The sequence below is a fragment of the Callospermophilus lateralis genome, chromosome X (genome assembly GCF_048772815.1).
Source record: "Callospermophilus lateralis isolate mCalLat2 chromosome X, mCalLat2.hap1, whole genome shotgun sequence".
Taxonomy (NCBI): domain Eukaryota; kingdom Metazoa; phylum Chordata; class Mammalia; order Rodentia; family Sciuridae; genus Callospermophilus; species Callospermophilus lateralis.
Window position 1 is genome coordinate 4,152,547 of NC_135325.1, and position 24,867 is coordinate 4,177,413.

A 24,867-nucleotide genomic window follows, 5' to 3' on the forward strand; every position below is an offset into this window, starting at 1 on the left:
CATCCTTTTGTCCTTCCTCTCCAAACAAGACAGTCTATTATAACGATTAGAATGAACACTCCCAAAATAGCACATTAGCAATCTTTGCTTTAGGCAAGCAGATCACTCATTAAAATTTGTATGTCTACCTGAAAATACATTTTCTCTTCAAACAGTATTTTTCCTTCAAGAATCTCCCTGGGATCAGACTCCCAATTCTAATACTGAGCATCTTAGGAACCAGCAGTATCTTTGTGAGTTAAGGAGCCTTCTGTCTGCCCAAACATTGTAAAGTTAAATGTTTAATTTAATTCTTCTAGCAATGTAAGAATAGCACTGGTCATGGACTCAGATGTCTGTCTAAGGCTCAAAGACAGGTGGACTGTGCTTCCTGGTTTTTCTTCAGGTTGATCTGCCTTACACCCTGTTGGCTCCAATGAACAGTCTCTTCCCTTCTAAATCCTTTATTCTTCCCCATTCTTATAGACTAAAAGCTTGGAATGTTCCCACAGGGTTTCAATTTGCCGATTCACTATTTTTTTAAAAAATTAGTTTTTAGCTGTAGTTGGATACAATATCTTTAATTAATTAATTTATTTTTTATGTAGTGCTGAGGATTGAACCCAGGGTCTTGCCCATGCTATGTGAGTGCTCTAATGCTGAGCCACAACCCCAGCCCCTGATTCACTAATTTGTTCAACAAATATTTATTGAATACATACTCTGTTCCAGGCACAGATTTAGATGGTAAGAAAAAGAGAGCGTCTCAGCCTTCATGGATCTTGTATTGTAGTAGGGGGAAAAGATAATAAGCAAATAAAAATATGAAAATTATAATATTTGATTTAAAACAGTGTAAAGATAGTTGAAACCATTTGTAATGTCAGCATTTATCAGTAATTTAAACTTTAAGTGGGGTATAAACCTAAGAACTGGTTTTATGAGAAAGGTGAACTGAAGAGGAGAGAAGTAAGATAAAGAAAAAGTGGGAAATGTAAGATTTAGGAAAACTGAATTTCTGAATTTTAGATATGTTCTTTACCTTTAAAATATAAATGCTGGCTTGGCCTTCTTACTCTCAGTAAAAAAGCAGAGCCTCCTTAAGAGAACTTTATTCCTTCCCTGTGCAAAAAGGAACAGAGTGCCCCAAATGCACGTATGTCAGCTGCGTTGACAGTAGGAGAATGAGCAATAATGCTTCAGGAAATGAGTTCTTTAACAAAATCAAAAGGAAGAGGGTGGCCTCAGCTCACTGCCTTCAGGTGCTATGGCCTTAATATTTCAGATCGTGGGGAAGAAGGGAAGAAATTTGACATGCTTTAGGCAGTGTCTGCCAGTGAGAAGTCTGAGTTTCCAGGCAAATTAAGGAGAATATTGGCTTTTCAATTAAAATACTTAATTCTGTGATATCCATAAAAAATGAGTGAAGAGCAAGATAAAAGGAGATAAAAATTGTTCACATTTTAGTATACTGCTGTACATACCCATCTTATTTGGTGCAATTTCTGCATATCTGTACAAAATAGTATCATTTCTTTTTTCCCCCAAGCTCTCATTTAAAAAAAAATCCTGAAATGGCTTTTAAAAAAACCAAATGAGGTGGTAGTTTGGGGGTTCTGGACTAGGAAGAGTAAAATGGAATGTTCTGGGGTGATGGGAATGTTGTAAATCTGGATCACTGCTTATTACCTGGGCGGGTATAGATGTAAAAAAGTCATCACACTGTAAGATTTGTATAGTTTTACTATATTTAATATATACTTCAAAGGAAAAACAAGTAAAGGGAAAACCTAGATTTTTAGACCTTCGGATGTGTGGTCAAATATATGTCATATATCATGGGCTCTGAAGCTCATGCAGGACTGATTAGATCCTTACAGACTCTTCTGATTCACTCAGCTGATGACATCATTTAACAAACTGGAGTTGTTAATTCTTATTATTGGCACCCATTGGATTCCAATAAAAAAAACCTATTTAGAAAGGAAAAATTAGAAAAATAAGGAAGAAAAAGATATCCACTGTGTTCTCAGATGAAATATTTAGGAAGAGTTTTATGCCTGTTGGGAATTTCTCTCAGTGGGGTTAATAATTTTGAATCCTAAAAGAATGGGTCCCTGTAGGATTGTTATATCTGCTATAAAGGTAGGAATAATTGTGTATGAGACCTTTGCTCCCTGAATAAATGTGAAAAGTTCACCTTTCAAAAGAATCAGAAACAGCAAGCCTAAGATTAGTAATATTTAGGTTGAGTTGTTTCCAATAGCAAATAATAAACATTTGAATTCCATGCTGCATGTTCTTTTAAGCTGTATTAATTTCCACCAATATTACTTTCTAATTTCTCAAAGATAAGTTTTAAAAAATTATAATAAAATTTCCACATTTTCTCTTTTTGATTTACTTAAATTGTCCATACACTATCTGATTATTTTCATATGATATACATATTTTAGTTTTTTAAGTTTGTTCCTTTGTAAATTGACAAGTTATAATTTTTTTAAACAAGGTACATAGTGATGTTATGATTTATGAATACAATGTGGAATAATTAAATCAAGTTAATCAACTTATTTGTAACCTCAAATATTTATTTTCTTTGAATACAACATTTGAAGACAAAATTACTCTTAGTAATTTTGAAATGTACACCATTATTTGTTATATTCACAACATTGTGCAGTATAACTCAAAAGAAAAATCTATCTTTCTAATGAAGGATGTAAACCCTTTTGAAGTACTATTTACAATAATCAACTAATGGAACAGAGTATTTTTGTATGATGAAAATATTTCCTCTTTAAAAAATAGAAAAAAAGGGGCTGGGGTTGTAGCTCAGCAATAGAGCACTCACTTCATATGTGCGAGGCCCTGGGTTCGATCTTCAGCACCACATAAAAATAAATAAATAAAATAAAGGTGTTGTGTCCAACTACAACTAAAAAAATATTAAAAAAAGAAATTTGAAATATGTAAAGAAAAAATAGATTCTCATTATGTTAATAATAATTTTAAGTCCATGGACCCTTTTTGAGTTTTTTCTGCCCCTTAATAAAGTCAACTTTTTTGTTAGAGATTTTCATTTTGCTTCTTTCACTCTGCTTTTATTTTAAAGAGTTTATCTGCCAATCTTAATAAAATAGTGTTTTAAAAAATTAAAGTGTTGGGGGCTGGGGATGTGGCTCAAGCGGTAGCACGCTCGCCTGGCATGCGTGCGACCCGGGTTGGATCCTCAGCACCACATACAAACAAAGATGTTGTGTCCGCCGAAAACTAAAAAATAAAATAATAAAATTCTCTCTCTCTCTCTCTCTCTCTCTCTTTAAAAAAAATTAAAGTGTTCATGCCAGGGAAAAGTAATTAATAATCTATATAGGTATATCTACAAATGAACTCCACAAATGATAAAGATTCTTTTTTCCTGTCTAAAATGTTGTTTTAGGTCACTTGTTTAGAACACAAAACCATTTTTTTCCTTTAGAATCATGGTGTTTGGGCCCTCTTCTGAAGAGCTCATAGAAGATAGCTTATTTATTTAGCAATGAAGGTGAAATATTATGTATTTAATAATAATGAGATTAATAGCAAAAACACTGAATAGAAGAGAATTGTATGATTTTATCTTTCAGCTAGTGAAAAAAGCCATATTTATTTACATGAAGACAAGAAAGCTAATAAATAGGCTGGGGTTGTGGGTCAGTGGCAGAGCACTTGCCTTGCACATGTGAGGTACTGGGTTTGCTCCTCAGCACCACATAAAAATAAATAAACAAAGATATTGTGTTCATGTATAACTAAAATATTTTTTAAAAAGAAAGTTAATAAATAGATTTTATGGATAGTTTCAAATAACCTATACTTGTCATTGGAGACAGTATGGAATGAAGAATAAAAACAAATTGTGAATCATTCCACCAACCAGAAATATCTACTCTTAATGTAGTGATGTGTTTATATCTGTGAAAACAGATTTTTACATAATTGTGATCAACTGCACTATGTTGTGTGTTGCTTTTCGTAGTCATTGTTGTATTTTAATGACTTTGAAGATCATCAGCATGGATTCTTTGTCTAATCTTGCTTCAAATTCCAAAACCTTTCTTGCTTTAAAAAGTGTGCCACATTTTGTTTTGTTTTGTTTTATTTTGCTCAAATAGAATGTAAAGTGAAGGAGAAAAATAGAGAGGAACCAGGAGGGTGAGAATAAGCATAACTGCAAGAGAGAGTTTGGGTCAAAGTGTGACAGTCAGTGAGGTTTTTGGATTTAAAAATATTTGAGACACAGTGAACATAATTTGGGGCAGTGAACCTGAGAATAACAGAATTCTAATATTAGAGTAAAATGGGAATAAACATCATCCTACCTCATCATTTGATTGATGAGGAAACAAATGTTTAGCAAGTTTAATATCTTCCTGAAGATGTTGAGATAGTTTGAGGCAATATTGGGAAGAGAAAATAGATCTAATAATCCTCAATCTTAATTTCCTTGTTTGAGAGAAAAGCAAAGCAAAACGTGTGCACCATCTGCTTAAAGAATACAGGGAAATGGTGGAAAAGAGATGGAAGCCAACATTCTGATATAAGGCTCAGCCTGAGTTGGCTGGAACACTGAAAAATTGAGAAAAGGGGAAAGGGAATAGTGTAGCCCCTACTAAGTACAGAGAAGCAAAGAATATGCAAACCACCATCCTTAAATGGATTTTTCTAGCTTAAGGACTACTAGCTCCAGAACTGTCAAAGCTTTACAATGAATGCTACATTTATTGTATGCTATATTGTTATGCTATATTGTTTACCCATCTATGTGGATTAGTAAATGAAACGCCTGTGAAATTAATTATTTGCTAGAAGGTGAATTAATGCTTATTACATCATTTATTGTTCTTAAGGCAAAGTCCACACATCAGGTATCCAGAATATAATTCTAAAATAGTATAAACCTTATGTCTTTTGTATATCAGTATGGGTAAGAGCACATTATCTGTGTCACATCATTTTTCAGTGGTCTTGCTTATTCTAGAGTAAACTTGAGACTGGCATCATTAGTGAGGACAAGGAAAAGTAGAAAGAGTCAAAGGCTGGAAGAGGGGAAATAGAAAGCAAAGAGTTCTGATTAAATACTATAATATCTAAAAATATTACCAATGACTACTCTTCATTTGAAAAACAGAAAGTACTACCATGAGTGGGAACTTAAATTTCAGTATTTGAATCAATACATTTTGATAAATGTCAAATAGATTTCTGTTTCTGAAGAATTAGACCTCATGAATTTAACACTGGTTTTCATATTTTTTCTTTGCTAAGACTCACGTTGACCTTATCATGTCCCATGGACTTGAAGAACTTCCCAATGGATGTCCAGACCTGTACAATGCAGCTGGAGAGTTGTAAGTCACAATTATTGAAATGACTGCCTGCTTGTTTTAACAAAAAACCTGGTGCTTTTAGTGTCATTAAGGGAAAAAGACCGATAAGACTTATTCTCTACCTACTTACCAACACTCCTAGTCCTAAAGAAAGGACAAGCAAATTTGTGTACATGTCTCATAGGAGAAGCTCATTATCAATATAGCACAGATAACCTCCCAATCTAAAATGCCAAGTAACTTGCCCTTCCTCAAAAAAAAAAAATCTGACTTAGTAAGTTTTTCCTTGAAATAATAATGTCTCCTGGGAAAATCAAGATTATTATTCATTCAACTTTTATAATGATTCACTCTCTAATCAGAAAATCATATTTCTTTCCAACTTATGCCCATATAGACCATAAATCCCAAGGGAATTCTGGCAGGAAAGGATGTTTGCTTTCAGAATAGGACACAGGGGCCTTAGTCAGAAGAGGATGCAAAAACAAGGGGTATGAGATGAGATGGTAAAGACAGAAAAAAGTATCTTCTTAGATAAGCAATGGATACAAAAAGGCATGGTGAAGGAAGTAGGAAAGTGACATCAACGTTGTTCCCTTTATGCCCTAGCTCTAATGCCAATGAAATCTTTGACATGAGCCATAAGTTGCTGATGTCTCCAAGGTAATGGGCTTTTCAGTTAAGAGACATAGAATTTTTCTGACTGGCTCTGTCAGTTTGTTTGTTTGTAGAACGCAAAGAATAATAAGTGCTATTGACCTACAGGAATGTTAGAAGATTTAATGAGGCACGGGCAAGAAAATACTTTTAACTTCTTGGTTTTGAAAAATAATAAGTGTAAAAAGACACATCAACTATTATTAAAAAAAATGATGACAGGGTTTCTTTCTGATCATTTAAAATCACTGTAGATTTCCCTTGAAACTTCCTACAGAAATAAACAAAATAATGAAATATCTTTGTTTTAAGAAGTTGTCAGAGATAAAATGAGAATTTATGAATTATAATAGACTGTATGCATTCATTTTTTCCCTATTGCCCCTTATCTTGAAAAAAAAGGTTAAGAAAAATACTTTTTTAACATAATGATTCCTTCTTTGTCTCTTTTCTAATACTTCATATTCTCCTCTGCCTCAAAATGATACTTTTCTCTGTAAAACAGCAGACACAGCTACTAACTCAGGCTCATCCAAGGCTTAAAATGCTTCAAAGAGTAAATATGCTTCATCTTTGCAGACTCAGATATAATCAAATCAAAGAAACAGCAAGGTTCATACTACTAACTTTGGAAGCAAAGGGTGGGAATTACTCTTTATTTTGCTACCCCAATATTACCTCCTCTTTCCCCATCTCTTTACCTCTTCTGTCTGCCCTTTGCTGAGATTTCAGGGGGCTGACAAGGACAATTATTATGGTAGGCATCAAAAAGCTCACATGATAGGGACATGGGGTATTTGGTAAGCTCCAAGTATTTGTTGGAGGCACTTGGGTTGTATTCCCCCAAAACTGCAGTGGAAGAGATGGTTAGCCGTTCTCTTTGTAGACTATCAGTGCTTGCACATGACCCTCTTTGCAGTTCCTTGCTTTCTGTTTTTATATTTTGGTTTTAAATTTAAAAGGTAATCAAAAGAAAGAGGAAAGTAGATTCCAATTAAATTTGCCATTGATTTTTGGGTAGCTCTGGTGAGTCACTATCTTTCAGTAAACAACAATGAGAATCTATAAACTTAATAAGCATGCTGAAGTTATTGGCTAGTCAAAACTTCACATAATATCCTTTGTTCCCATCACCCTCATTTTTAAGAGTTCAAATATCACTAACCAAAGGTAGAGAACTAATGTATGAAAGAATAGCTGTCAATTCTGGAATGGAGAAAGGTACAGAGGCACTTGACAAATAAAGGACTGGTTAACAGGAACATGGAGAATAACAGCTAACATTGGTTTGCTGAACTGTTAACTATGTTACTTTGAATGGTTCAAGTAATATAACAATATGACCTTACACAATAGAGAGTCTGTTTTGCTTTATATTAACTGAGATGAGTAGGCCTATTTATCAAGACATTGGCACAAATGAATATTCTTAAATTGTATATCCTACAACTTCCTCTTTCCTTACCTGCCTATAGCCTTGCCTACTTGCTGAGGTAGCTGAGATTTGACCATAAATATTTAACATAAGTTTTCTGAAAGAAAAGCTAACAGACCTCGGAACAGGGGCCAAGTATGCAATGAGAATGCTTTAGGCAGACACATTATTAATTTATTCTTATTTTTTAAAAAAAATCAGAGTGGTTTCAATTGAAATACTAAGACTAGAGCCATGAATTGAATTGTTTTATTGGATTGTCCCAGACACATCTCTTTCAAGTAAATCTTCAAATGATTTTTATGTTTGTTTATTTGTTCTTCAGAAAGTGTTAGTGAATAAAGAGGCAAAGAAAATACTTTATAGATTCCATTCTCTCATTACACAGAAAAAATATCATCCAGAAATAGCTTGCTGTCTTCAATTTCTTTGGTTCTAATGACATGTAGTTGTGATGATTACAGCCCTCTTATTAAGAATGCTCTTAAAATGATTGAGCATGTGTCTGCTTTAGATGACTTCCTTGTTTGTTTCTTTACATGGCTAGACTTTTAATCTTGCTATGAATAGATAAATTCAGGTTTTCACTGTGATTTCTTTACTCCAGTTGGGTACACAATGAATGACCTGATATTTGAGTGGTTAAGTGATGGTCCAGTTCAAGTTGCTGAAGGATTGACCCTGCCCCAGTTTATTTTGAAAGAAGAGAAAGAACTTGGCTACTGCACAAAGCACTACAACACTGGTAAGTTTTCTCCCAGCTGCTAAGCCCAAGTGGGCTCCTTTTGCTTCTTGGAGAATATATCATTTCACCTTAATCACTACATTTTTACCAAGAAAATAGAGTTCAAAAACTCCTCAATAGATAAGATTCTGGTACCCTCTGGAATAGATTACTGAACATAATAGATAATTTTTCTAAATCATCTAGAGAAAGAGAGATAATTCGTAATCTTTTGCTATACTTTTGCAGAACATCTATTAGATGAGTCTGAAGAAAAGTGTAGGTCGAGACCTAATTGGTGGTACAGGAAACATGAATTCTTGCCCCTTCCTGGCATCCACTCTTGACATTGGATTCACAGATCAATTTGCATTTCCTGCCTTAGTGGAAGAGAAGAATAATAACATAGGTTTTTGTAAACCCAGAAATAGAGCTGTTGTGCTGTTTAGTCCTGAACAGTAATAGGAGTTTGGATGAAAATCAGAGGGAATTCTGCCAGAGCTAAAGTCATATGTTATCAGTAATGCTGATAGGCACATATGGGGGTAGGGAGACTGTGAGAATTTGAGGTGGTAGCAACAAATAGGAATTTGCTATTGCCTAGAAGATTATACCTGCCCAGTTGATGGTTTTTCCTATGAACATCCTGGGAAAAGAGGCTGATTATAAAGAGGCAATCAAGAGGGCCAGGTGTGGTGGCATACATCTGTGATCCCAGTGGCTCAGGAGGCTGATACAGGAGGATTCTGAGTTCAAAGCCAGCCTCAACAACTTAGTGAGGCCCTAAGAAACTCAGTGAGATCCTGTCTCTAAATAAACTATATAAAAGGGCTATGCATGTAGCTCAGTGGTTAAGGCCCCTGGGTTCAATTCCCAGTACCAAAAAAAAAAAAAAAAAAAAGGCAATCAAGGCATGATGGTTTATTCAGTGACTGGTCTAGATCCTTTGCTCAGGAGAATTGTCCATGAACTCCTGTTCCAGAAGTCAACAGTGACTCTCTATGAAGTAACTAAAAACCTGATTCCACAGTATTCTTCCTGACCAAGAAGAATTCAACCCTATCTCTTATAATTTGTATGGAATAAGCACAACTAACTTCTGGAATTCTAATTCCAAGTCAATCAAAGAAGGGAAAAAGTAGGAAGAGGCAGAAATATCTACCTTTTAATAGTATGTTGAAGTTTTAATATACCTACATGTACTCTTTTTCATAAGGAAAGTAACACCAACAAATAGCTCCTAGGAATAGTCAAAAGGTCCTCAAACAATTACCCAAAAGTCTAGGAAATTTTTACAATGACTAGACTATAAGTGGTTTATAAAAATGTATATTTTCTCTTGCCATTAATAACATAAGAATCGACACACAGTTATTCAAATACTGTTGGGTATCATTTTACTGCTTAGGAGTTTTGGTTTCAACCATTACATATTATATAGCATATGTATATATTACATATATCCTATGGGTTCTATTATGCTATAGGTTCTATATTATGTGCTATATATCATAACCCCACATATTTTGAATATTTTATTTCCCCTGGCCAGTTTATGTCAGTCTTGCAAACTCTGAAGCTCTGTCTAAAATAATCAAGCTGCAAGAACGGATTTGAAAATTAAATGTGTCATGTGTTTTTAGTCTAGTGACTGATTAGATCACTCCTTCTCACTATTATTTCAATTACTAGTTGAATTGGAGAGAAGTTGACTTGGTTACATAGGGTGAATATTTTGTGAAGTATTCCAAATCTGTCTGCAATATCATTTTTAAAATAAAGTAGGATACTGGAATGGGACAGATAAATTCAAATTATATTTTAAATGATCACTTCATGTTTTCAGGAAAGTTTACCTGCATCGAGGTCAAGTTTCACCTAGAACGCCAGATGGGATATTATTTGATCCAGATGTATATCCCCAGCCTGTTGATAGTCATTTTGTCCTGGGTCTCCTTTTGGATAAACATGGACGCAGCCCCTGCCAGGGTTGCACTGGGCATCACCACAGTCTTAACGATGACAACCCAGAGTTCAGGTTCCAGGGCTTCTTTGCCAAAGGTAAGAAATTTCACTTAACTAATAACCTGAGAGTTTCACCAAAGTTTTTATGGGCTGGAGAATTCTTCAAGGACAAAAATTTTGCAATCCTATAGCTCAGTTGAAAATGCAAGTGTAATAAGACAATGAGGAACTGAGAGAGTATCAGGTCTCTGAGGATATGGGTAACCCTCAAAATCAAATTAGTTAAGAATTAGGGTTGACAGAGAAGAGGAATGGAGCGGGGAGGTACAAACATGGCTTGGAAATTCTAAGAAGTCCTGGAGTACTTTCGACATTGGATGTTTATGAGCCAAGAACTGGAGTAGGATTGGTGTAACTTATATTATATTGTCAACTATTGTGAGGGTATTGTGATTCATATGCTCAGTGAAATCAGTTACAGTAAAAAAAAGCTTGAATTAAGTTCCTAGAAATTTATATCAGAAAATCATATCAATGTTGTGTGTATGTATGTAAAACAAATAGACATTTTTTAGCATCTCAAACAATGATACCTAAGTGGTATGCGATCCATTTTTATGTAAGGTAGGCCTTCTGCATTTGTAAATGTTGCTTAAATAAGTATGATAAATGTACTACTTGTGGAATGCCCCAGGACCCCTGAAGTATGCCTATGCATGCTTCCCCCTTTTATAGGGTACATTGAGCCACTAGCTTGAATTTTCTGGGAGTGTAAGTTTGATTTAGCATTCAGTGTACATTGTTTCATACTGGTTGGTGGTCTTTCCAAAATCCAGTTCCATAAAGTAATTGAGATGTAATTCCATATCTTTGCTGGTTTAAGCTTATGTTCAGCTGTGCTACAATTGACATGATGATAAATGCTAAATCATGTTCCATATTATTTCCCATGTTTGGAACATAAGATGACAATATAGAGGTCCATGAATATAACAGAGTTGTACTAAATACTGGGGAAATAGTTACACAACTTATTAAGTCTCATACCTTTAAATATAAATATTAGATTTTGTATACACATAGAAAAACAAATAGAGCTGTCTCGGATACTTTATCTTCTACAACAAATAGTATAATGTACTTATGTCATATGTCTACTGGGGTACAGATGTCAGAAATACTAAAACCTTTATTCAGCTACATAATCACAGATCAATTTTATCAAATAGAAATTCTAATCTACTCTGTTCTCCCTCCCAAAGAGTTTCATTTGCTTATTTCTCTCTAGCTGTTAGTTACTGTCATCACTGCATTCCATGCCATTAAACTTCAGAATGCACAAACATATATTTTACAATTTAATAGACAGCCAAAGTATTAGTGACAAATTGTGAGCAGATAATGTCAAAACATAAGACATTTAGCCTCCAACTATCCATTGTTATGAAAAGAGACTCACTTATTTTCAAAATGAAAGCTTAAGTTTTTACAAATTTGTTGTTCAGTCTATGAAGCTATTATGATTCTGCATCAACAGTCAAAAGTATTGCTAAATAAATGGTTTCTGATCAGTGATCTTTTTATGTGGAAGCAATCAGAAACTCAGATAAACTCAAAAAGGGTACAATAAAAATCATTTTATGCTTGGCTCTGAACTTGTAGTGGTTATCCTTTTGCCACCAACAAGTTTATCTTCCTACGTGTACTTTTCTTATGTTATTATTAAACAAGGTTGGCTCTCAACTGACCATGAGGAGATGTGACTCATATGAATGACGATGAGAAACCAAAATGGGATAAAAAGTGAGTCATGGGAAACAAAGAATTGACCATATGCTTACTTATACAAACATATACATATACATATAAATACTGATTTTAATTTATGAACACTGCAATCTCTGACCAGATGCTTTACTATGCTAATTGTACAATTGCTCCAGGGCCTACTATAAAACCCTGTACAAAGTATGTATGCATGCTGCACTTAAAAATTAAGGAATTCTTATTATAGAAAAAAAAATAGACAACATCATTAATGTTACCAATCAGTAAATAACTGTTGTTAAATACTTTGGTGTGTTTAATTCCAGCCATTTTTTTCTATTTGCAATTGAGGGCAAACCTGCTTACATGTACACAAAGAAAAATGAGATCAAACTTTTATATAGTTTCCATATTATGTGCTATTTCCCATGGCATTAACAAAATCTCTCTTGAACATTTTTTTTTCCTTTTTATGGTGATTGGGATTGAACCCAGGGCCTCACACATGCTAGGCAAGCACTTTACCACTGGGCTATATGCTCAGCCCATGAGCATAATTTTTGTTTTTTGCTTCAAGCTTTTATTTTTTATTTTTTCTAAAGTTATAAAGATAATAGAATAATTGTCTACCTGATATATTAATTATTATTTACTATCTTAGATATTTCGAGGGGTTTTTGCTTTTCTAAATAAGATCATTTTAAATACATTTGTATTTGAATGTGTCTTATTGTGCACCAAAAGACATATGTAGAGTTTAAATTTTTAACTTCAATGAGAAGAAAAGGGGAACCAATGATGATTAGAGTGAATATCTATGGGAAGTTGATCAATCGGATGCATGTTCCATGTAGGCCGGAACACAGTGAGTTAAGTTCAATACCTAGGACAATATGTGGCTTGGACTAGATGATCAATAAATCTGCATCCATCAGATGAATAAATAAGTTCATTAATAGCCATGTTTCCTCATGTGAGACCATGTACATGATAAAGGAGACCTAAAGCAGAACCCACAAGTAAGATGTTACAGGAAAACATAGTTTTGATATATGGAAGCATCTCATAAAAATATGACATATACTATAAAAAATGGAATTTAGCTGATGGAGTAGATTCTCCTTTCCTGAAATTCTTAAGCTGACATTGGGAAGTTTGGAATATATGCAAAAAGATAAATTTTTAAATATAGGTAGACCTGGATATAAATCTTGGATCCTTTCACTCCACTCAACTTCCCTTAGCCTGTTTCTTCATTTTTAAAATAAGAACATGATTATCTACCCCTTTCAAAAATTACATGAAATAAGAACTACCTTTATAAACTATTTAGCCATGTTTTTGTACATGATAGGCATTGAACTTTTTCTGGTTATTTTTGTTGTTACAGATCCCTATCCATAATGTAGTAGAAAAGACTGCTCTGTGAGATAGGAGGTTACATTAGAATTTTCAAGAAGCACCTTATGTTTTGAGATTGTCCATTATTTGGATATAGTCATGCTGCCAATAAGATGTACCAAAGTTTATTATATGGACTTATGTATACTAAATATTTCTACATTCTATATATTTATGTATGTATACTTATATGCATGTGTTTCTCACAGGTACTCAGTCTATTGAATGGGTTAAGCTCTAGAGGGTCTGAATAAGCGATGGCCATGTTTTTCTCCAGTCACTGCCATTAAACATCTTCAATTGACTTGTCTTCTCTTGGGGAACGTTTGATGAATCCATAGATTTTCAGTCACTATATTCCATGTCATTAGACCCAAAATGTATAAACATGTATTTTACCATAGACAGCTAAAGCATTGGTGATAAATACTTTAGGAAAATCCATTATCAGATCTTTAAGAAATCATTAGTCTGAAACAAAACTTCAGTCACAAGTCACTTCAATGCCTTTTCCCTCCCTTGCCCCCAGCTCAGGCCTGACCTTTGTCTTGAAGATGTGCAGCAATGTGGAGCACATTACCTGTTCCTTCAGTTCTTTCCCTTGCATTTCCAATTCTTTTCTCCGCTCCTATTGCCGATTTGATCATTGATGAGGGCTGAGGGTAAAAAGAAGGATAGAAGAAAGTTTCATGTAACTAGCAGTTAATCCTATATAATTTCTCACTCCTAGGATCCTACTCAGGCAGGCAGCCCTCTCAGTTGATATGCTTCCAAGATGTCTCATATTTGGCTATCTTCTATACCATCTATTGGTCCACTAAGAACTCGCGCATTCTTGCCTTGTTAAACTGTGCACATACAACTTAAACAATTACTATCTCTTCTGCTTTTACCCCACTGTCCTGGGTATTCCAGGTAACCCACTTTCTTCAGAATTTATCCAGGTAAGAAACAAGTATTGGTGTTCATATTTTTATACAAACCCCAAACTGCTGAGGACACACGAGAGAATCTCCTAAGAACTCTTTCACTCTATGATCCAGGGGCAGCTTATTGGAATTTCAGAAGTTCAGCAAATATATGGCATGTGGGGGGATAAGCCAGTCAGTGTCTTCTCTCATAAGAGTATGGGTGAACTACATTCTTTCTAGGAAGAATGCAATAGTACTCTCAACAACCATAAATTCCATTACTTCAGTTAATTATTTTCAAATGTTTAGTTTTCTGTAGTAACACAGGTATAGGTATAATGGTCTCTAGATAGTATGTGCTCCCTTCTAGGAAGTCCAGCATCCTATATGCATATGTGGAAGATCTCCCTTTGGTGTAAGGCTTTAGTAGAAATTCTGAGGCAACAAAAATTTCCTATTTCCATACTGTTACACTTAAACATAAGCATTCTTAATTTTAGACTTTTATCTCTATGACGGCAATGACTTCATTGATTTTGTTCATATGTACATACCTACTTATTAGCACAAAACCTAGGTCATAGTAGGCATTCACTAAAATGTTAGTTACTGAATTAATGAACAGTATTGAAAATACTTATAGTCAGGTGCTATTATCAGCGTTATTTAATTGGTGATTCATTCTCCCATGTGTTTATCCCATTTAATACTGATTGAATGCTTTCTCTGTTTATCCATTGAGCTAGGGATCAAAGAAACAAAACATAGTCCCTACCCTCAGAATTTGTAATCTGTTAGGCCAGAGAAAGTTATTTGCAATGCTGATTATTTATAAACAATGGGGAATATAAGGACATACCAAGGAGGATGCCTAACATATTAAGTGGAGGAGGGTGCAATAGAGGGAGAACTGAAGGAGGGAGGAAGAGATGAAGCAAGGGAAGGAGGGAGACAGAAAAGTGTTAAGAAAATGGCCTAAAGGAGAGAGCCTGAGCTAAATCTATGCATCATATTAACTAGGTGAAGTTGGAGGAGGCAAAGGTCATTCCAGGCAATGAGGACCTTCTACTCTTAATATTTGGGCTATACTTATTATATTCTTCAGAAGACAATCTGGGCAGGTTTCCAGCATGACTCACATTTGTTTTTAACACATATCAAGTAAGAAACTTGTATTTACTGATTCCAAGTTAATTTCCTGCCTTCCTGCCAACCAATGCCTTGTGTGTTTTTTGTTTTTTAGAAGTTCAATCCCTTTCCTAAATACAGAAAAATCAAATACCAACACAATATCTGTTGTTCCATAAGTACTTTCCTGTTTGAAGCTATAAAACTGGTTTCTAAACACACACCTCTTCCAACCTCCAAGAAGCAGGTCTGCTGGCAATATTCTAACTGTGCAGAGCATGAAACCCTTAGTGGCAGACTAAAACTTGACTAGAAGGCTGTGAGATATTAGGCAGGCTTAATATTCAAACAAGGCTGAACAATTATTTTCCTTTACTTCATGTTTGTTACAACTGAATTATTTGCAGTTCCTCCTAAGTGTGTCTTGAGCTCTCATTTGTGACTACAGTCTGGAAACTGTAGAGGTGATAGAAAGCATTGGTAGGAGACAGCTGGGATGACCCAGGTGTGCAGGTGATTCCGAAAGATCCATAACTATCTCCTTGGACCAAGGATACAGAAGCATTGTCTTATCTGTTATTAACTGGGATGCCCTATTTTCTACATAAGGAAATATCACCTTACTTTTTAGCCATCTGGTCAACTGAGACCAGCTGGACCATTTAAAGCAGCTGCCAAACCCAAGACAAGCTTGGAATTTAAAACAAGACAGCCCATAGTGCTGCCACATTTGGCCTTGCTTTACTCCCCATCAGAATGCTTCCAGTAGAGAATGCAGCAAGAGAAACTATGAAAGCAGTAGGAACTGATACCTGGATATCTCTTTTAGCTCTGAAACGTAAGGCTGATTGCTCCTTCTATCAGGTACACTCCCAGCTAATTTAAATGACTTTCCTAGGTGGGTCAGACTGGTATTTCTAAAAGAGGTTGAAAACAATTTTGTTTTGTACATAATTGGGATTTTATGAGGTTCTTGGATAAAAGATTGAAAAGGAAGAAAGCTGAGCTTTGACAAACTGATCTGTGGGTTGCTTACTTTAGCCAGATGTCTGCATATGTGGGAGACTTCATAAACTTTCCCTTCTGACATTTCCCAAGCCACAGCAAATTGAAGAATCATTGATATTGTGAGTATGGGATAAAAATATGCAAAGAGATGACGTGTGTTTAATTCTCTTGGGACAGAGCTAGCGCACCATTGGCACTTCAGTTTAAGAATGTTGTTGGCAGCCTTTGCAGGGAAGCTGACAGTGAGATAAGTTACCCAGGCTGTGCTGTTTCTTCAATATCAGTAACGTTCATAAGTCTTTGGGGAATATCATTTTGAGACTCAGGATTATTTTGAAATCTTCCTCTTCCCAGTTCACTAAAATGCATAATTCTGGCTCATACAGCTTAAATGGCTCTTTTGGGTAAACAGCACAAAGTTAGGACAAAGTGAACTACTTTGGAGCATGAAACCCAGTGTGAGGTACTGTGTTACATGCTCAGGGTGTTGATAAGAAGTAGAACTTCCTTCTTTAATAAGATTGACATATACATGAAACAGGAAATTATAACTCAGTGCAGCAAGGGCAATAGGGTAGATTTTTCACAAAAGTGGCTATAGTAATTTCTCTCCCTCTATTCACACCCTTGGGCAATATGAGCCTCCACTGTTGATTGTAATCTTGGCCATGTGACTTTCTTTAGACAACAGGACAATGGCAAGTGTGCCATAAACAGAAACTTGAAAACACTTGCATATTGGAGCTAGCTCTTTCCTGCTGCTCCTGAGATCCTAGGACCACCACTCAGCAAATAAGGCCAGATTAGCCAAATTGAATGACAGACTCATGGCCCAGTTATTTAAGTCAACAAGGTGACAGCCAGCTAACAATCAAACAGGTGAGACCATCATTCACCAATAGACCACAACACATAAGTGAGCCCTGCCATGATGCTGTGGAACACAGACAATCCATCCCATTGGAACCCAGCCCAAATAATAATAATTATTATTATTATTTTCCATACTGGGGATTGAATTGAGGGACACTGAACCACCGAGCCATGTCCCCAAGCCCTATTTTGTATTTTATTTAAAGACAGGGACTTGCTTTTGCAGAGGCTGGCTTTGAACTCAGGATCCTCCCGCTTGAGCCTCCCAAGTCACTGGGATTACAGGCATGTGCTACCGTACCTAGCCCAGCCCAAATTATTGATCCACAGAATTGTGAACAAATAAATGGCTATTATTTTAAGCCACTAAATCTTTGGCTATTTTGTTACAAAGCAAAAGTTAATTGATACAAGAAGTGATAGAGCTGGATACAAAGGGTTATGGCTTCTTAAAGATGGATTCTTGATCTGGTGGTAGAACTTCCTGGAAGGGGGGACATGAGAAAGCAATATTTGAGTTAAATTTTCTTGAAAATAGATTTTTTCCCTTTAGAAAAAAATTCCCCAAAACCATTGTGTTTCCAAGGAAATGGCCAATATTAAACTTCAGTTTTTATGGAACAAGTCTGAAATAATCTACACATTTATTGTGATGATATTCTTTCTCCCTAATTCTCAAACCTCTCTTAAAATTTCACCTCTTCCACTTGGCTTTCTCAAATACTTTGGAAAAGGTTCTTCATAGTTTTCCCTCAAGAAGCCGCCACAGGCAATTATTGAGTGTCTACCTCTCTTTATGAAACATCTGTCAAAGCCTAGGAAGCAGCAGAATGCTGTTGATAAGAACATGAGTCTGAGCACTCCCTAACAATTGGGTAGTCTTTCCCTTTTTGTACATGTCCTTACACTGAATATGTATCTTTCTTTAGAGAGAATGATGTGCTTGTATATATGCATTGTAATACATTTATTTATCTAAAGGGCATTATGATTATGGATTAAAGAAAATATAACACAGTATGAAATATTAGTAAGCTCTCGGTTGATGTGTTAATTTTCTATGACTGTATAACAAGCTTTGCATCTTAAAACAACACTCATTTATTAGTTCACAGTTCTGTAGGTGAGAAGTCTGGCATTGCATGATTGGGCTCTCTGCTCAGAGTCCTATAAAGTTGAAACTACAGTGTCATCTTGGTTGAGTTCTCTCCTGGAGTTTTTAGGACAAAAATATGCTTCCCAAATCATTCTTGTTGGACAAATGCAGGTTTTTCAGCTGTAGAGATGAGGCCCCCATTTTATTTCAGCTCTTAGCCAGGGACTGCCTTTAGTTCCTAGAGGCAACAAGATCTTTTATATGTGGTCCCCAAATCTTCAAGTCTGCAATAGTGCATTGAATTCTTCTATTCAGAATCTTTGACTTCCTCTATATCCAGATTTAAAGGGCTCATTAATTTGGCCAGGGCTCCCTAACAATTTCCATATTTTAAAGTTAACTGAATTTGGATCTTAATTATATCTGCAAAACCTCTTCATAGCAGTCACTAGATTGGTGTTTGTTTAAATAACTAGCTGGAGTGTGTATACCAGAGACTGGTAATATCAACGGGGTGTGGAAGATATAAAAATTCTATCCTACCACATGTAATAACTATGCACTCTTTAGATGGTCCCCTGATTCAATTTTGCCATTTATATTGTATTTTCAAAACAACAGTACATGAAAACCCATTTAACATCCTTGTTGAATGTCCTCTGATAGATTCCCATCTCTCAGGGAAAAAAATAGTGTTTGTCTTGGTGAGCAACGCTATCCATAATCTGCCCCCTATTTTCTATTGAACTTAACTCCCACTTACCCACGCCCTTTCTCACTGCTCCAGTCACACTGACCTCCTTGTTATTTACTGACTATGCCAGGCACATGCTGCTATCTCTGGGATATTGCAATGGTTGTTTATGCCTGCAGTGATATGCTCCCACGTATTTACATCACTAACTTCTTTGCCTTCTCCAAATATTTATTTAATCTCAGCATCTCAATTAAGGCTGTTTTTTTTTCCATTATCATTCCCACCCAGAAACTCATCAACACCCTGATATAACTCAACTTTCATTTTTTGTTTGTTTCCCTATATCACCTATCACCTTATAATAACACCATGATTTATATAAAACCCTATTATATATTATGTTCATTGAACATTGTCTGTTTCCCTTAGCATGACTATAAGCTCCATGAAGGCAAGAATTTAATCTGGCTTGCTTGCTATAACAGTACCTAGCCCATAGTACATGTTCAATAAGTATTTGTTGATTAAATGAGTGAATGAACATATACATCTCTATAGTCTAATCATTGATCATTATCCATATAATCTTCTCTAGGAAATGCAACAGATAAGAGAACCCACATAACCAGGGGCCTATCTTTCTTTAACTAGCTACTCTTTTTCTTAGAGAATCCTAGCTTTGTATAGTATGTTATTTTAATATAGTAATAATTTTATAAAATTTCACTTCTCTGATAGTGCTGTTATATTCTATTTTCTTTGATAGATGTTTTATAGAGTATTTTAATAAATAAGTATAATAAAATAATGGTTTAGATAAGAGGACATCCAGATAGGCTATTTTTATCTCAGCTGTGCTTCCTCAGCACCCTCACAACTGATTTGGAGGTTTCTCAGTATGCTGATGCAAGCACCCATTATCCTTTCTTGCTTTTCCAGTTTGTTTGGATACAGTTTATCCTTTGAATTCTGATGAAGGTGTCCAGAGGCCTTCTTATCTGAGCTATCTCCAGCAGCTCTGAGCCCAAAAGTATATAGCCCTGTACTCTTTCACAGGAGCCCAAATGCCAGAAAATTAGCACCCCTTTCATTATCTAGAAGAAACTGAGTGTGGGTTTTTTCTATGATTTTGAGGTATCATTAAGGATTACCTGCACATTTGAACCCAAGAATTGCTTTAAACTTCATCTTGGATTTAAGAGATCATGAACTCCAACCTGTTATGATATGCCTAAAGCAAATAATATTCCAAGTCTCACCCTACAACAAAAACGAAGCTGAGGGTAGGGAGACTCCAGTTTGCATTTAAAATATGAATAGACCTTAAAGAAACTGGTACACCAAAATATTTTCCACATTCCAAATGAAATGGTCTCATAAAATCTTAGATTTTTGTGTTGTTAGCAGAAGAGACCTCAGTAATCCTGTTAGAGATGGACAAGGTAACAACAATAAAAATGAATTCATTTTCCATTTTTCAATATCCACTTGAAGTAGATGCCACTTCTTACGTGAGGCCCTACTGGATTGCCATTAAATGGAAATGTCCTCTTCCTTGCTTCCTAGGTACTTTGTGTCTTGTCTTAACCACTGCATTTTGACTTGTAGCATAATAATCAGAGTCCATATGTACTTCAAGTATAATATAAATTACTTGCAGATAAAGTCATGTTTCATTCAAATCTACATGACCCAAGTGACTTACACAGATGAGACCCTTGGTAGTTACTGTTGAAGTACTGTCAGAGGAGAGTGGTCAGTGGTTCCTTATCCTCAGAGTGAGAATTAGTGCTGGGGTTTAACTGGCTTGCTAAGGAAGGGTCTCTAATGCAGGGGTCTCAACCTTTGCTGCACATTGTTATCAGCAGAGATCGTAAAGCTTTTCCAAACCCCACCACAGGAAAATTAAATCAAATATCTAGGAGGAGTGTTAAGGCATCATCATTTTTTTTAAAACTCTCCTGGTGATTCTACTGTGGGACTATGGTTGAGAACTGTAGCTCTATATTTTGTTGTCCAAGAAAGTGTTTTCACTGTGTTTATTATGCACCAGGTTAAACATTTATTTGAACTATATATCAACAGTATGAAGGGTGTACTATTATTATCTGTGCCTTATAGATGAGCATATTAAGTACAGATGGATTAAATAACTTGATGAGGGATATAAATAACTAAACCTTGAACCCAAGCAGTCTTGCATCAAGTTGTTATGATTAATCATTGTGCCACATCACCTTTCATAGTTAAGATTATTGAACTCCGTCTTCATGCTTTTCACTGTGCAAAACCCTTCATATGATTACCTCATAGCAAACACAAGGGAAATACTATTTTGTAATACCAGTTCATCAGCAGAGAAAATCAAGCATAAAGTAATTAAGTGATTTGCCTAGAGTTATGTTTTTTACAAGGGAAGAACCAAAACTCAATCCACTAGTCCATTTAAATACTCTCAAAGGAATAAATAAGAATTTTAAGTTCCATCACATTGTCCCTGTCATGTTACTTAGAGGTGGAAGCTCTTGACTCTGAAATATTATTTTCTAGGCTCTGAAATTCCTAAATATTTTGGCTGTGTATATTGCATTCACTGTATATTATATGCAGTTGACATCTTCATTCATCATTTTGATGAAGAGACAATGCGTGCCTGATTGCCCTTTCTCTTTCATATTAACAATACCTTGTAATGGCTCCTGAGGCTTTCACTACATATTCTCAATTTGTTGTCAAACACATTCTTCTTCAGCAGATTTTCTAACTTAACCCTGTTGAAGTTTATTTCCTCAGTCATAACCCTTTTATTCATCATTTTCATTAATTCACAGCACATATGTAGAGTCCAACCATGGATGGCAACTGAAAGGTTGAAGGAAAGCAGATTGAATGATCAACAATAAAATACTTAAATAGATTGTAGCCTATTCATATAATAAAATGCAAGATAGAAATAAAAATGGAAGAATTATGGTCACACATAACAACAGAAATGAATCTCTCAATCTAATGCTGAGAAAAAATTACCAAGCAGAAAAGAATATACTCTATGATTTTATGCTTTTGAAGTTTTGAAAAAGCAAGCAAAATTAATCTATTGTGCTCGAACCAAAATTATGGATGGATTTTGGAAATAGGGAAGGTAATAATAGGCACAGAATGGGGAGATGGGCTTTAGGGGTCATGTAATATTCTTGACCTGAGTGGTGGCTATGTGGATGTGTTCATTTTGTGATAATTCACCAAACTGTACAGTTATAAACTAGTTACATTTCAGTATTTCAATAGAAGAGCTACAAAACATTACACCAATAGTGTTTAAAAACAGAGAACACACAAATACTTTAGGCATTCTTTTACAATAAAAACAAGTAGATGCTTATTGGTGATAGATGCCAATCATGCTTCCAAGTATTTTTTCATTCATATTATTAATCATCTTGACACTATGAAATAGATATTATTGGCCCAATTTTCTAGACAAGTAAATTGAGTCTCTAGGTAAATAATAAGTACAAAAGTCAGAATTCAAACTTAAATGGATCTTAAATCCTAATTTTTTCTTGCTATACTGCTCTACTCATTTTATAGTTACTATTGTCCCTTCAGCCTTTAAAATGGACTTCCTTCATACTGGCTGCAGTTTATACACTTATGGGTTTACTGATGGGACTGGAGGGATTTGGTAACCTATAGATTCCTTCCATACTCTTAAATTAGATTTCATAATTTTGAATGATCACAGAGAATCATCCATCCAGTTCTGAATTCTCCCTGGAACAACCCCACCCATTATCTTTAGCTTCCCACTGCTATTTTTTGCTTACTTCCTAAACAACTCTTTCTTATAGAAAGGGTAATTAACAACTTTCTAACATTGGAGAGAATCTGAAAATAGGTAGAAGATATTAAATAGAACTGTTACCTAATAAAGTTTCTTGCCCTATGTAATCTTAACTAAAAGAGCCCTAGTAAAGGAATTAAATTTGTAATTGGTTCATAAAAGACCATTCCCATTTACCCATGAATTTTGTTGGATCCAAACCATATGTGTGCATTTCTTTTTTTAGAACTCCATAGAGAGGATTCTCTGTAAATATGGAAATAATAGAGGTGATAGGATTAATTTAAAATAATTTTCACAGTCTAGAATTATGAAGTGATCATACATGAAACACTCTAAACATTCAAGTGTAGCATGGAGAATGGGGCTGGTTTGACAATCCAGGCCATCTGAAGGCAAAGATGATTCCTTTACTTATTTATTTAGTCTAATATTTATAGTATATCTAGGACATACTTCTTTTCATATTTTCCATATCTGAGTTTGGGTTGTATCTTAAACTTGAAGGTAAGTTAGAGTTTAATTAGAAATGTTTTTCTTAATTGTATATAAAATAGTGGTGCATCTTACAATCACTGGCATCTTAGGTTTAATGAACTTTTTTAACCAAACTTCTAGAGCAATCCATAGTGCTTTATATAGGACAGAAGTAGGTAAAATAGACATGTTCCCAGCCATAAGAGAACTCACATCTCATAGGAGAGGCAAATATTGAGCATCAAATAGCAATTATTTAAAAGGTACACTTACACACTGTTGGTGGGACTGAAAATTGGTGCAACCCCTCTGGAAAGCAGTATGGAGATTTCTCAGAAAACTTGGAATGGAACCACTATTTGCCCCACTCCTTGGCTTATACCCAAAGAACTTAAAATTGGCATACTACAGTGACATAGCCACATAAATGTTTATAGCAATTTAAAATAGCTAAACTATGGAAGCAGCCTAGGTGCCCTTATACAGATGAATGAATAAGGAAAATGTGGTATATATACACACAGTGGGATATTACTCAGCCATAAAGAGAAATGAAATTATGGCATTTGCCAGTAAATGGATAGAGCTGGAGACTATCATGCTAAATGAAATAAGCCAATCCCCAAAACTCAAAGGCCAAATGTTCTCTCTGATATGCAGATGATAATACACAATAAGGGGGGTAATAGGGAAAAATAGAAGTACTTTGTATTGGACAAAGGGGAATGAAGGGAAGGAAGGGGGAATGGGAATAGGAAAGACAGTAGAATGAACCAGACGTTACTTTCCAAGTGCATATGTGAATACACGACCAGTGTAATTCCATATCATGTACAACCAGAAAAATGGGAAGTAATACTCCATATATGCATAATATGTCAAATTATACATATTCTACTGTCATGTATAATAAGTGCAAATCTTAAAAGTTTTGGTTGCCATGGGCAAAAGCAACGACAAAATTGGTACCTATGCAGGAGTCAGAAAAGACTATTCCCATGGGTTGAGTAAGCAGCATCTAGTAATGTAGCAGAAGATGATCCCAGAGGGGGAAACAGCTGGTTTATAAAATCGAGGTTAGAATGAGCCAGTAAACTTAGGAAATTGGATACTCAGACATGTGGCTGAAATGTAGAGGACAAATGAAGTGAGTGGCCAAAACGAAGGCAACCAGGTCACAGAGGGCCTTGTAGGCCCTAGTAGGAAGTTTGTGTTTTCTCATTATGGGAATGTAACATAATCCAATTTATCTTTTCAAAAGAGTCACACTAACTGCTTTGTGAAATAAGATTGAAGAGGGGCTGGGGGATGCAGGGAGACTAATTGGGAAGATAAAGCAAAACAAAAGGAGTGATAGCTTGAATAAGGTATTGGCCATGGGAATGGAGAATAATGGATAAATTTGAGACTGATATTGGAGGTAGACATAACAGAATATAGCAATTGGTTATTTGTAAAGTTTTGTGTAGGTAGAAATTTAGCCAAAGTCAACTACTGGAGGAAATATCACTCTAAGGGAAGAAAAGATGAGGG

General features: G+C 35.3%; 1 protein-coding gene across 4 annotated transcripts in view; it reads left to right on the forward strand.

Moving 5' to 3' along the window:
- The window catches only part of Glra2 (glycine receptor alpha 2), a 178,720-nt gene that overhangs the window by 61,290 nt on the left and 92,563 nt on the right, over positions 1-24,867 (forward strand). For all 4 annotated transcript variants that reach the window (XM_077106899.1, XM_077106898.1, XM_077106900.1 and 1 more), the window contains 3 exons: positions 5,290-5,372; positions 8,051-8,188; positions 10,014-10,228. In XM_077106899.1, the coding sequence (XP_076963014.1) occupies positions 5,290-5,372; positions 8,051-8,188; positions 10,014-10,228 (436 nt within the window). The remainder of the gene's footprint in view (positions 1-5,289; positions 5,373-8,050; positions 8,189-10,013; positions 10,229-24,867) is intronic.